This window comes from Stigmatopora nigra, chromosome 4 (genome assembly GCF_051989575.1).
Source record: "Stigmatopora nigra isolate UIUO_SnigA chromosome 4, RoL_Snig_1.1, whole genome shotgun sequence".
NCBI lineage: Eukaryota > Metazoa > Chordata > Actinopteri > Syngnathiformes > Syngnathidae > Stigmatopora > Stigmatopora nigra.
In genome coordinates, this window is record NC_135511.1 from 17124541 (window position 1) to 17138036 (window position 13496).

Below are 13496 nucleotides of genomic sequence, written 5' to 3' on the forward strand. Positions count from 1 at the left end.
TCTAGTTGTAGTAACAAAAGAAGCCACTAGGGGTGACAGTAGCATTACTTCCCTGAGACAAATCACTTGACTGGCCGTTGGGATTGCTGGTCGAAGCAAAATTTGACAGGACGTCGACCGTGCCATTGTTTTCCCCACTTTCATTAGCTTCTTTCAGTTAGTTCCCTTCTTGCAATGCAGTGCATTAAAACGTCAGTCGACGGTTGGGACAAATTCTGCACGGTTAACGTAAGTTTACTTTAGCATTCTAGCTAGCATTGTTAAACCTCGGATTACATTTGATGTGACGTTCACTCTTTTTTTGCCTTAACTCGGAACCACCGTGTGTTTTATGGCTGGGCTTGTTGTGGCGTGGCGATTAGTAATGGTGAATGATGGAATGTTTTCTATAAAAATGCCTCGTTTTTTAGAAGTTATGGTGTTAATCATGTTTGTTATGACTTTTGTGTGTGTCTAAGGAGAGATTCTGTTTTTTTTTTTTTTTGTGGGGGTTTTTGATTCGGGCTTGTCAACAGGCTTGCTGACGTTAGCTAAGATTGCTAGCGTGCTAGCCGTCGAAGCTAACATGGCTAACACGGAGAACGGTCGTCGGCCCGTGGATACACGGAGCATTCGGACCATCAGTAGCAGTCACATCGAAGACGGAAGTTCGCTGGGTTCCGACTCCGAGATCAACGGTTTCACCAGCGACAGACAAACGGATAAATATGGATTTATTGGTGGAGCGCAGCAGTACACAGAGGAGTCGTAAGTTGGATTTTGAAGATCTTCATTAATATGTGCTGTCCCTTATAAAAACACAAACTCAAATTTGCTCTGAGCTTCAAATACAATCTCATTTTGAGTCATATAACGCATAAAAAAGGGAGAATAATCTGCAAAAATATATATTTTATGAACAAGCTGCGTGGCACAATGTATATGTTTTCCTCACCAAAACAAACCGACTTGTATTATAACTCTAAATTCCAACACATTCCCGATTAATTCTGTATTTACTCAAATATAATTTCCAAACTTTTCAATTGTATTGATTTTCGAAGTACAATATGAGTAAAAGATAAAAATATTTAGCAACATTACTTTAAATAAATAAATTTCAGTTCTAGTCTAATGATGTCATTCTAGTAGTCTTAATGTCACTTTTTGGCTTCAAATATTAATTATTTGTTGATGACTAATGTTTTTCCTGCTCTATAAGCTCCAGAAACTAGTGTAGATTAAAGATTTGAGTCCAAAAATAACATCTTTGAAGAAATGTGAACCTTTAATTACACGCCTTCACCAATGAGATAATTGTATAGTCGAATAGGCATCAACCTCACTCATAATTTTATGTTACAACTCCTTTTACTTACTTTTTCACTTGAAGCTTTTAATGTGGCTCTCTATTTTGGTGTCTTGATATTTTAGTTTGCGATTAAACACACAATTGAAGTAACTTTACAATCTCAGGACTATTAGCTGTTAAAAATATCGCAGACATAATTTCGTTCTATTCTAAGCCTTTTTTTTACAGGTTGGTCTAAATGTTTATACTTTGCCAGTTAGGAATAGTCAATGCTTACTTCAATCTTTTTATATTCCAGTTAGTTTAAACAAAGAACACGTGTTTACATGAGGTGAAATAATGTGTGGTCTTTTTTTGGGTGTCTCCAGAGCTCAGGACGTACCTACAGCAGTGCTCCGGCAAAGGGAGGTGAAATGGTTGGAAATGCTCAAAAACTGGGACAAGTGGATGATCAAGAGGTTCAATAAGGTCAGTCTGAAAATGGCGGAAATATAAAAAAAAGATGAAAATGTCACGTGATTCGTATGAAGGCTAACCATTCATTTCGGAAACAAATGGGTTTCTGTACAGCCAATTTCTTAGCTGAAATCACGTGTATCAAAGTGGAGGCCTGGGGGCCAAATCTGGCCCGTCGCATCATTTTGTGTGGTCCGGGAAGTAAATCATGAGTGCTGACTTTCTGTTTTAGGATCAAATTAAAATGAGTAGTATAGATGTATATTACATTTACTGATTTCCCCCTTATAAATCAATAATTGTCCTTTTTTTATCATTTTTTTCTGTTTTTAGTTCAAAAATAATTTTGTAAAATCTAAATATATGTATAAAAAACAAAAATAAACATTGTTTTAGATATATAAAAAAATGAATATACAGGGCTTTTAATCCCGTTCCTTTAATCCATTTATAAAAAAAAAAATCTAAAAATTATATCTAAAATGGTCCGGCCCACGTGCAATCACGTTAAAGCAGCCCGCAAACCTGAAGTTGGACACCCTTGGCCTAAATGATCTCCATAATCTTTTCCAACAACTAATTTTTATATTTTTCGTAATCCCGGTTGACTTTTAATCAGGTTTGCGAGGCATTTTTTTGTTGAGATACAATTTTTAACCAGCCTACTCACTTGTATTCTTCTTATTCACGAAACCAGTGGTGTGGGCGTGGAATTTATTTTGCAAGGTCACATTCCACGCTCTACTGAGAAACCAATAATCACAAGTATTATATTACATATGTATGAAGTAATGTGACTGCCGTTTTCCAAGTTATGTCAATGAAAAATTACTTTCACTTTTCAGTGTCTAAAACCATATACTGTAATCATCTATGACATTTTAAACCATTTACCAAAAGGACTTTACCCGTCTGCCACTCAAAATTTTAACACAGGGCTGCAATTTTCCTCATCCATGAGTCAGCAACCTATCCCCTTCTTTACAACATACACACTGTGGGGAAAAAATCTTGAGTCATATTTAGGGTGGAGCTCAAGTGACTGAATTTAACACTGGTATGACAAGACATTGTCCAAACATCCTCTGTGTAAATAAAGCAGACTACTCGTTCAGACTAAAACAGCATTGTATTAAGAACTTGGTTCATTTATGAAACAGATTGTTGACTTCAAAAAGTTCTGGTTGTTTTATGATCTAACCCAGGGGTGGGCAAACCTTTCGGCCCGGGGGTCAAATTGGCTTTAAAAATTTGACAGATGGGCGGGGTCAGCACAAGATACGAAACATGTAAAAAAGTGCATTCGTTAATAGTACATATGAAACATAAACAGAATAAAAGGACTAAAGTATTAACATACTCAACACTCATCATTTAAGTAAAAAGTATAAAGTACAAAGTCAAGTAAAAAGGAATGTATTAAGAAATATTAAAATGTCATTTAAAAAAAGAAAAATAGGCTGTAAAACACGAAAAATAAATAAGAGTGGACAGCTACTGCCATTGGCTTCTGCGTGACGGCGCCATCTTGGTGTTAAAAAAATTAAAAAATAAACATTTGGACAAGGTCGGCGAGCCAGATGTGGCCCGCGAGCCGTAGGTTGCCCATTTCTGAGATAACCATTTATTAGCCAAATGCTAATAAAAGCAGCTTTTGAATGTTTTCATCGCTACCTGACCTGTGGTACCAAAAATTACAACAGAATTAACATGAAAACTACAACTCCAATTCTAATAATGTTAAGACATAATGTTAAACATGAATAAAAACAATTCAATAATTAGCAAATGATGTTCAACCTATACCTTGGTCAACATTTTTCAGGCTTTTTCCTCATTCAACGGAATGTTGAAAAGTCTCAAAATCTCTGACCGTGGGTGTATATTTACTCGAATTCTCTTTACACAAATCAAGTTATTATTCCAAGTGATATAGTTTGTTTTGGGGTAATAATGATAAACTTTGAATTGCATAGCTGCAAAACATTCCAAAAAGGTGCGACAAGGTCATGTTGTGTTACATCACATTTATAAATAAATAAAAAATAAAATAAATAAAAAACAATATTCATTAAGGCCACCCGGTGGATAAGTGGTTGGCCTCACAGTTCTGAGGTCGACGGTTCAATCCCAACTAGGTATTTGCGTCCAATTGTTTTCAAAGCTTTGTAAGATAGAATTCCTCCCCATTCTTGCTTCAATTGCAGTTTCAGCTTTTCAACAGTCCAATGTCTCCCTTGTTGTATTTTAACCTTTATCATGTGACAAACATTTTATCGTCAGGCTTGTACTCGAGTACTCTACTCACACATGCTTTACTACAAAAGCAAACTGTTTTAATATGTGCAGAATATGGCTTGGCATTGTAAGCAGGAATGCTGGCATGGAGACGTGTTTTTGCAAAACCTGTATTGCACTTTTCAGCAATAACACGTGGATGTTACTCTACTCAACCGTTTTGAACTTTGCGTTCATAACGGTCCGGATAGTTCCTTCCGTCTTTGGCCCAGAGAGAACAGGATGTCCGCAATTTCCCCAAACAATTGGAAATGTAGACTCATCACATCGCATAGTATATCTTGTCTTTGTAGTATGTTTAAAATAATATAGGTTGATTATGATTTGCTTTTATTGATGTTTATTTAATACAACGTCCTAATTTGGTTGGAGTTAGGGGGGTAAATTGTAGTCTATGGGCTAAGAATGTTATATTGTTAGCATTTTTTGTTGAAATGTGTGGCATTTATTGGACTTTTTCTTGATTTTTATGTATTTTTTGACTCCATCTTGGTACAGGTCAGACTTCGATGCCAGAAAGGAATTCCTCCTTCACTGCGAGGCCGAGCATGGCTCTACCTTTCGGGGGGGAAAAGCAAGAAAGAGCAAAATCTGGGAAAATTTCAGGTACGGAGTCTCTCATTTTCTTTCCATTGTATCCATTCATGGTTTAATTTAGGTCAAAATGGCTGCTAAAATGTAGTATCTCTTAGCTAGAGTTCCAAATGTTATGCTAACATTGGTTGTTGGAGAAAGATGAGTTTCATTAGTTATTTCAAGCATTATGTTAGCTAACATTTGTTAGGTAAAACCAAAACATCAACCAAAATATTGTGCAAAAAAAGATTTACAGCATCATTTATGTGTTTTACGCTAGGAGTTGGATAGCCAACCCGGCGACCCCAAATGGAGCGACGTGATTGAGAAAGATCTCCATCGACAGTTTCCATTCCACGAGATGTTTGTGTCACGGGGAGGGCACGGGTGAGAAAACCACAACCAAGTGACATATCAACTCCAGTCCGCTACATGGTTGTGACCGCTCTTGTTTATCTGTACACAGGCAGAAGGATCTTTTCCGTGTTTTGAAGGCATACACTTTGTACAGACCAGAAGAGGGTTACTGTCAGGCACAGGCTCCCATTGCTGCTGTTTTACTCATGCACATGCCTGCTGAGGTATATTCATATATAACTCAAAACTCACCATAATTAGGTCTCGTGTTTGTCGATAACTTTCGACCTCTGATATTTGAGGGATTACTGTGATATAGATCCACAAGAGCACAGGTGTCAAAGTGGCGGTCCGGGGGCCAAATATGGCCCGTGGCATCATTTTGTGTGGCCCGAGAAAGTAAATCATGAGTGCCGACTTTCTGTTTTAGGATGAAATTAAAATGAAGTGTATAGATGTATCTTAAAATTCCTGATATTCCCCTTTTTAAATCAATAATGGTCATTTTTTAATCATTTTTGTTTTTTGTTCAAAAATTATTGAGTAAAATTTTAAAATATATTTTAAAAAAAGCTAAAATAAACATAGTTTTACATCTATAAAAGCATTTATATGAAGCGCTTTCACTTTTGTGAATATTGAAATATTTTAGTTGCACCTTATAGTGCAGAAAATACTGTAATTCGCAACCTCATTTTTTAGTAATGATGTGACCAGATTCAAGTAAATAAAAAAAATATTTTAATTTTACTTTAGAGAGCAACACTAAACATGTATTTGACTCAAAACCTCTTTGACAGACAGCTCAAATTTTGTACAATATTGGACATTATTAGTGTGTGCTATTGATTAATGAGTGACTAAATTAGTCGAGACATTTTGGTTCCGTGACATCATTCCGTTTCTCTCACAGGATGCATTCTGGGGGCTGGTGCAGATTTGCGAGAAGTATCTTCCTGGCTACTACAGCCCAGGCCTGGTGAGAAACACACTTTGAAGGACAAGAGATCCGATTACATGCAAACAAGAGCACACTTATCTCATTGTCTAGTCTGGTTGGCATGGAAACATTTTTGCCATTCCGGTTTGACATCTCGTTTGTTCAATGACGACATATTCTGACAGCTATGATACAAATCGACTTTAAAATCATGTGAGCATCAAAGTGGCGTTCGGCCATATAATTAAGGACAGTAAATGCAATCATTTTTAGACATTTTTAAAGGCAAGCTTCATTAAAAAGTAGAAAAAGTAGTCTCATAATGATGAAAACTTGATAGCATATTTGTCACAATTGAACTGTAAAATGACTTTTTTGGTGATTTATATTACCACGAAGTTTTTTTGTTGTCCTATCATGATTTACCGTATTTTCACGACTATAAGACGCACCACATTTAAAGCCGCACCGTCAATGAATGACACTTTTTTTTTTTTCATATACAAAGCACACTGGATTATTAGGCGCCCTGTCTATTTTGGAGAAAATTTCAGACTTTTAAGTGCGCCTTATAGTCCTGAAAATACGGTAGTCCTAATATAGACGTTATGTCATCTCCACTGGTGATTGGACTGTTTTTTTTAGTGGCACAATATTGTCACAGGGTTTGGTTTTTACTCCTTGTGGTCATTGTTGTTCTGTCTTTTTGTCTCCTAGGAAGCTATACAGTTAGACGGGGAGATCCTTTTTGCTCTATTGAGACGTGTCTCTCCTCTGGCTTTCCGCCATTTGGACAAGCACAAGATCGACCCCATCCTCTACATGACTGAATGGTTTATGTGTGCCTTCTCCAGAACACTGCCGTGGGCGTCTGTCTTGCGTGTCTGGGACATGTTCCTCTGTGACGGTAATTTTCTGACCTTTATATACAATGGTCTGTGTTTTTAGTTCAAAAAGTCGTTTCCCAGGCCTTTATTCATTTACAGTTTATGCATTGAATTTTCATTACCAAAAAAATAATAATAATAATAATAATCAGGCCTGGATTATTTCACACTTTATGCATTGAATTTTCCCCCAAAAACAAAAAAAAACAAGAATCAGGTGCAATATATCTGATTTTTGTCATCCATTTGGGTTCATGTTTGTGATTATAATCTCCAGTACAAAGAAAAATGTAAACTATAAATCTTTGCAGTAGTATTGAAAGACTTGATAACTTTTTTTGTGATTATAATTTACTGCAGTTTCTTGAATTTTAAAATAGTGTGAACTCAAATTGTGTAGTTGAACATAGTTTCCTACATTGATTGGAAATCATGGAAAGACTACTCTACTGCCCTCTGGCGTTAACGTTGAGGAATGCCATAGAAAATAGGATGAATCCAAGATTATTTTGTAGGCTATAGTCAATGATGTTTTAACTGGGCTGCAGGTTGTATATTGGCCACTCGAAACAAAAACAAAAAACATATCACCTGTTTCACTTTTAATTTCTTTTGCTCTCCTCAGGTGTAAAAATAATTTTCCGAGTAGGACTGGTGCTGCTGAAGTGCATGCTGGGTACTCGCGAGAAGCTGAAGGCCTGCCAGGGACAGTATGAAACCATGGAGCTTCTCCGAGCCCTGGAGCCGCGATACATGCAGGAGGGTTTCCTTGTCCGAGAGGTAAATACACCGCCATTTTTAATCACCTCTGCGCTACTACTTAGAAGAAATGATTGATAGGAAAGTCACCAAAATGAGGGATGTTATTTGTCAAGTAGAACTACTGGAAAAGCACTTACTTAGTCATTGTAATACAAATACAAAATTTAGCATGTTGTGAAATCACTAGATAAATTCAAAGTGAATTATGGAAAGCATTAAATCACTTTTTGAGAGTATACACTCCTCCCGGCAAAAAGGCTCCCCTTCCAGTCAATGCTTTTTTATTGGAACGTTGGCTGGATTGCATCATTTTGTATTGGGAATGCCAAGAAAACGGCTGTAATTATAGCGGCGCTCTTCTTGTTTTAGACAAACTGTTCTACTTTTACATTGCGATGATTCACTTGACTGCACAGAGTCTCGTTGATGTGACTTTCCGTGACCTCGAATTGCCGTTTTTCAATACTATACAGTACAATCAAGTACAAGTACTAAGTATAGAGATGCATGGCTGGCAGCGCCACCTGCTGACAGAATGACAGCCTGAAAAGAACGTTTGTTGGTCATTGAGAAATTATAAGGACTTTAACGTCAACTTGATTTCACGTGGGCCATTTTAAATATAATATTTAGATTTTTTTAAATAAATGGATTAAAAGAACTGGATTAAAAGCCCTGAATATTCAGTTTTTTTATTGACTATGTTTATTTGAGCCTTTTTTTAAAATATATTTTAAGATTTTACCTAATGATTTTTGAACTAAAAACAGAAAAAAATATTAAAAAATTACAATTATTGATTTAAAAGGTGGAAAATCAGGATATTTAATATACATCTATCTATCATTTTAAATTGATTCTAAAACAGAAAGTCGCCACTCATGATTTACTTTCCCGGGCCACACAAAATGATGCGGCGGGCCAGTTTTAGCCCCCGGGCCGCCACTTTGACCCATGTGCCTTATAGTAACCGCATTTGACGCAAAGAGCAAACATGGCTGGAACCTACTGTTATTTCCCGCAAAGCGGCAAGTCTCAATTTCCTCGATTCTATCCGAATGACCCACATCGCTACCCCACAGATCACAGAGGTGCCAATCACAGCCCGAGACGTCGAGAGAGAACACCACAGCCAACTAAAGCGTTGGCGAAAGAACCGCGGCGAGCTCAACTTCAAATCACCACCCAGGATGCACGGCGCACGAATGGTCATGGTGTCTGACCCGCCCAGGCGCCAGGACCTGCGCCAGCACCCCACCATTCTCCTGGAGGAGGCGGAGCTCCTCACACAGGAGCAAAAAGGCAAAAAGAAACCCCCCAAGAAATCTCCACTCCCCGAGGAGATCCCCAACCCATACCCTCTCCCCGAGGCTACGCCTCCACCACCGTCATTCCCGCCGGCCCCGCCTCCGGCACCCCCGGTGGCCCCGGAGGTGACGGTGGTCCCGCAGACTCGGACGGAGCCACTGGACGGGGCTCCCCCCGCCAAAGAGACTCCGCTGCAGAGATCTACGCACAGCCTTAGCAGCACAGACCAGGATACCTACCTGTAAGTCCCGAGCACCAATCACAGAAGGCCTTACTGGCTTAACTGTTAACACTTCTTTCAGACCAAATTTTCCGTTTTTTTTTTTTTGATGCACGAAAAAGAAAAACTTGCCAAAGTAAACGCACACGACCGTTTGTCAACACTACAGCGATCCATTTTTTTTATGCAATAGACACAATGCCGAAAATACTGTTGTTTTTACAATGTCCATTTTTTCAATCACGTTAATCACACTTTGAATGCTGACGTTTTTTTAAATTTTTTTTTACATTCCCTGTTTTTGGTAAATTTTGCAACACAGATTGTTGGGAAGCATTTTTTTTTTTTTGAGGGAGTGAGTTTTGTTGTTTTTGGAGCATTTCATTTGAACTCTATAACATTCAAATATGTCTCTGACTGAGGATCTTTTATCACAGTTATTTATTTTGATTTTCGACGTGTTACAAAAGCTTTGCCAGTGCACAAATCATTGACTTTTTCTTTTACAATCTTTATAATGTTATCCACAATCACTACACGGCACAATCCATTAAAACACAACTAACATTCCTGGCTGGCGCCGCGAGAGCTGATTAGCCTTAAAGTGCTTATTTGCCAAAATTAAGCATTTTTAAAAGATGTGATTGTTTTATTTCATTTTGCATGTGCTTTCCAATTTCATCAATGGTGCTCACTTTCGTTTGCCATTGCTGGGATTTTTCCTTTAGTCACTTTATACAATCGTGATTTCCAACCTTATGATTTAAGGTATTTTATGTTGGGAGGTGTAAAAAAAAAAGTAATATTTTGCGGTGCAACAGGATGTTTTTCCACACTAGTCGCATATTTTTTACTTTGTATCAACCTAACAACACTAGAGAAAAACTTGATTGTCAACAATTTGGGAAATTATTATTTTTTTCTGGAAAATATTTTAAAGATTTTATATTACAGCACCCTTTAGGTGAGTTATGAAATATACATATGTAATGACAACCAAGAGGCACTTTGTGACATGGTAATTTTTTTCAAATAAAATGTTTTCATTTTGTTCAAAATTAATCACTTTTTTCCCCCAAAACCAATGGCCATATTTATTTTCTGTGTTACCTTACTCGGCCAGTAGATGGCGCAGCATTGTTTGTAATGAAAAGCCATCGTTGTGATGCCATTTTTTATTTTTATCTACTACTACTTTTGGATTGTGGATGCAATTTTTTAATATTTTAGTACTACAGTTGACAATGACCTTATCAAATCTCTCCTAACTCGCTCTGGAAATTTTCAAAATAAGATTAGAGGCCGAAAATACCCACAAATCAAGAGAAATTAACCAAGAAATTCCCCCCAAAACCAAAATATTTAAGAAGCTGGCACCACACTGCAAATGTTTTATATTAATATATTGAACTTTATTTAATTAGATATATATAGTATATAACTTTTTTTCTGCAACGTTTTACTGTGAAATTCTTTGAGTTCCAGGTGTTCAGCCAATCAATGGATATGATGCAATCATGCCACGCAGCCAATCACGGCATTGCCCGTACTTTCGCATGTGGCTAAGGCTAACTCAGCTAACGTGGATGTGATATGTCCACCCCCCAAACCAGCGTTTTAAAGAATTGTGCATCTTTTAATTTGGAATCGCTGTCTGATGTCGCATGTGCAAATAGAAGAACAAGCGTTGAAACGGTACCATCTTTTGTTTTTTCGATTAAGAAAGTTCTGTTTTGCAAAACAAGCAGCAAAGTTAAAGTTGTGTGTAAAGTACTCCAATGGAAATGTGTGGACCAAATGGGACCAAACTACCTCCAGGACAGATGCCAAACATAAGGTAAGTCAGATTTCTGCTAATTCTAGTGCCATTTATTAAGATGTTTCATGTATGGATGTACTATAAATAATTTATTGTTATGGCTAGATGATTTATGAGAAGTAAAAATACACTTGATGATGGCAGGTGTGATTGATTCTGGCGTTCAATGTTTCCTCTGCGCATGCGCAACTGCGTACTACTGCCAAACGATAAGAAACGGTACATTTGGATAAAACTCAGACCAACACTGTGTCCAGCCAATGATATGATGCGGTTCACGTCACGTGGTTACTTCTGCAGCATGAGTGAATGTCAACGACATTGGCTGTGTTAGTTGCGCGTAATGCCTGCCTAGAAAAAAGAAATGTGGTTATTTTAAGATGCAATGGCTGTCAATGTATGTCCACATAGAAGAAAAAGTGATGATATTGACATGTAGCAAAGTTGCAAGCGAGTTTTTAATTGAAAGATATTGCATATAGATCACTTGTGTCAAAGTGGCGGCCCGGGGGCCAAATCTGGCCCGCCGCATTGTTTTGTTTGGCCCCGGGAAAGTAACTTTCTGTTTTAGGATTAAATTAAAATGAAGAGTATAGATGTATATTACATTTCCTGATTTCCCCCTTTTAAATCAATAATTGTCATTTTTCAATCCATTTTTTTCTATGTTTAGTTTAAAAATCAATTTGTAAAATCTCAAAAAAGCTAAAATAAACATTTAAGATGCACCAATATTAATCATTACATGTTATTATACCTAGATCATGTATGTATAGTAGACATGCACCTTTTTATGGCAGATATGATACTGGCATATCGCCATAGCAACCAATGATGATGTTCCTCACACTGGTCCTCAGTGTTCTCTGGTAAATTGACTGTATTCCCAAATATATATAAAAAAATTAGGAAAATATTTGCTGGGATGAGTCAAATGTGTCATCTCTGATAAGACTTATTTGTACCAGTTGGTTCTATCTCTAAACGTCTCCTAGTTTGGCGTCAGGTCCTCCATTTTGACATTTGATGTGGAAGGAGTATGTTCATTCACTGTCCAAGTATTTAACCTTTTAACAGGCAGATTTGGAAGGCCCGCCCTCTCTTAAAAGGTCACCGTTAGCATTAGCCCCCCAGTCTTGAAACTAATGACGGAGCGCTTATTGTTGTCTTGATTCCTTGTTCATTCTTGTAAGGCGTGGAGTATTTAGGACGCCCCCCTCGGGCCGTGGAGAGTTAGCGCTAGTAGCCGCCTCAAGCTAGCGATGGTTTGGCATGGCGGGAGTTGCAGCTGTTGACCTTTGGCCTTATGGCTTTTGAATGGATCAGATTACAAAAGAAAGACACGTGGAAGAAATAGTAGTGCTGGTTTGAATTGTGTTGGTGGAAAATGGAAATATTACTCAATGTGGCCCGCACAAGAAGCTTAAATGAAGCCTGTTTCTTGTTGCAATTCTCAGATTTGACACTAGGTGGGGTTGGTTGCTTATACATAGCTTGAGGGCTGGAAATGTGGAAATTGGTGTTGAATTTTTGTATTTAGTTTTATATAAATTCTCTGTAGTATTTATTTTTGGAATGTTTGGGTAATTTTGGTTTATTGCAGTTTGTAGCCTAATTATAGACATTAAACCCATTTTAATGGCTCATCAATAATATTATATCAAAAGAAAAATGAATAAATTATGCTCTCTTGTAATTTTCTTGACTTTTAGGTTCTGTTTTTAGTGTAAATAGTATAAAACTTACTGTTTATGTTTTTGAAACGTTGCTATGGATTATTTTAATTTATAAAAGAAATTATGCTACATTTTCTCTTTGTTCTGATAAGTTTCTTTCAATAGTGTCAATATGTATTTCTTTTAAAAAATAAAAGTTGAAGGATTAGATTTTTTTCCAAAAAAATTTGACACCTATGGCCAATTTAACTCACCGTGATGATTCAATTTCCAAATATTTTAAATCATTTTAGAAGGTTGTCCAAACATTGACTTATTTTGAAGGCACACACTATCTAAAACCAAAACATAATAGTTGACTCACTATTTTTGTATATTTATTTCCTGGCAAAAACCAACTATTGATAAAAGGAACCTATTTGAAAAGCATTTTTTCTTTAAAAGACATAATATTGAACTGTATTTTTGCTTAAAATTCATCTTTTCCTCCTCCCAAATCCGTTTTTTGGCGGCCCCGTCTTATTCTTTCCCACCACGCCGAATCCGAGTTGAGGCCGCAACGGTTAACGGGGGAACGCACGCACTCACGCTTTGCCTCTTTGCTTGGTGTTTGCACCTGGCCCTCTTTCAGTGCCACCGTCAGTCCCATTTCCATGTCAAAGGAGAGTCGGCGAGAAGGCCCTCTCTGTGCTCCAGAGATGATCTGATTTATCTCTCCGTCAACGGAAATATACGCTCCGAGTGGGCCATCCCGCCCGCCAATGCCAGACGGAGCCAATTGTCATGCTCGACGCCGCCTCGCCCTCACAACGCCCGTTTCAATCCCGCGACTTTTTGGGGGAAATCTTAAATCTTGTAAATATGTTCAAAATTTGGCTTATCTAATTTCTGCACATGAATTGGTTT

General features: G+C 37.4%; 1 protein-coding gene across 1 annotated transcript; it reads left to right on the top strand.

Moving 5' to 3' along the window:
* Positions 1–41: 41 nt before the first annotated feature.
* On the top strand, positions 42–10153 carry LOC144195029 (TBC1 domain family member 10A-like). Its single transcript, XM_077714361.1, has 10 exons — positions 42–228; positions 516–747; positions 1660–1759; positions 4544–4651; positions 4902–5008; positions 5088–5202; positions 5892–5957; positions 6636–6825; positions 7431–7585; positions 8650–10153. Exons 2-10 carry the CDS (start codon positions 566–568, stop codon positions 9118–9120), a joined length of 1494 nt encoding a protein of 497 aa, XP_077570487.1. The 5' UTR covers positions 42–228; positions 516–565; the 3' UTR covers positions 9121–10153.
* The last annotated feature ends 3343 nt before the right edge of the window (positions 10154–13496 follow it).

What these genes read in the sequence shown, in the direction of transcription:
- LOC144195029 (XM_077714361.1), top strand. Translation starts at nt 566, where the DNA reads ATGGCTAACACGGAGAACGGTCGTCGGCCCGTGGATACACGGAGCATT. An exon ending in GGACATGTTCCTCTGTGACG is followed by an intron (nt 6,826 to 7,430) that starts GTAATTTTCTGA and finishes TGCTCTCCTCAG; the next exon opens with GTGTAAAAATAATTTTCCGA. An exon ending in AGGGTTTCCTTGTCCGAGAG is followed by an intron (nt 7,586 to 8,649) that starts GTAAATACACCG and finishes GCTACCCCACAG; the next exon opens with ATCACAGAGGTGCCAATCAC.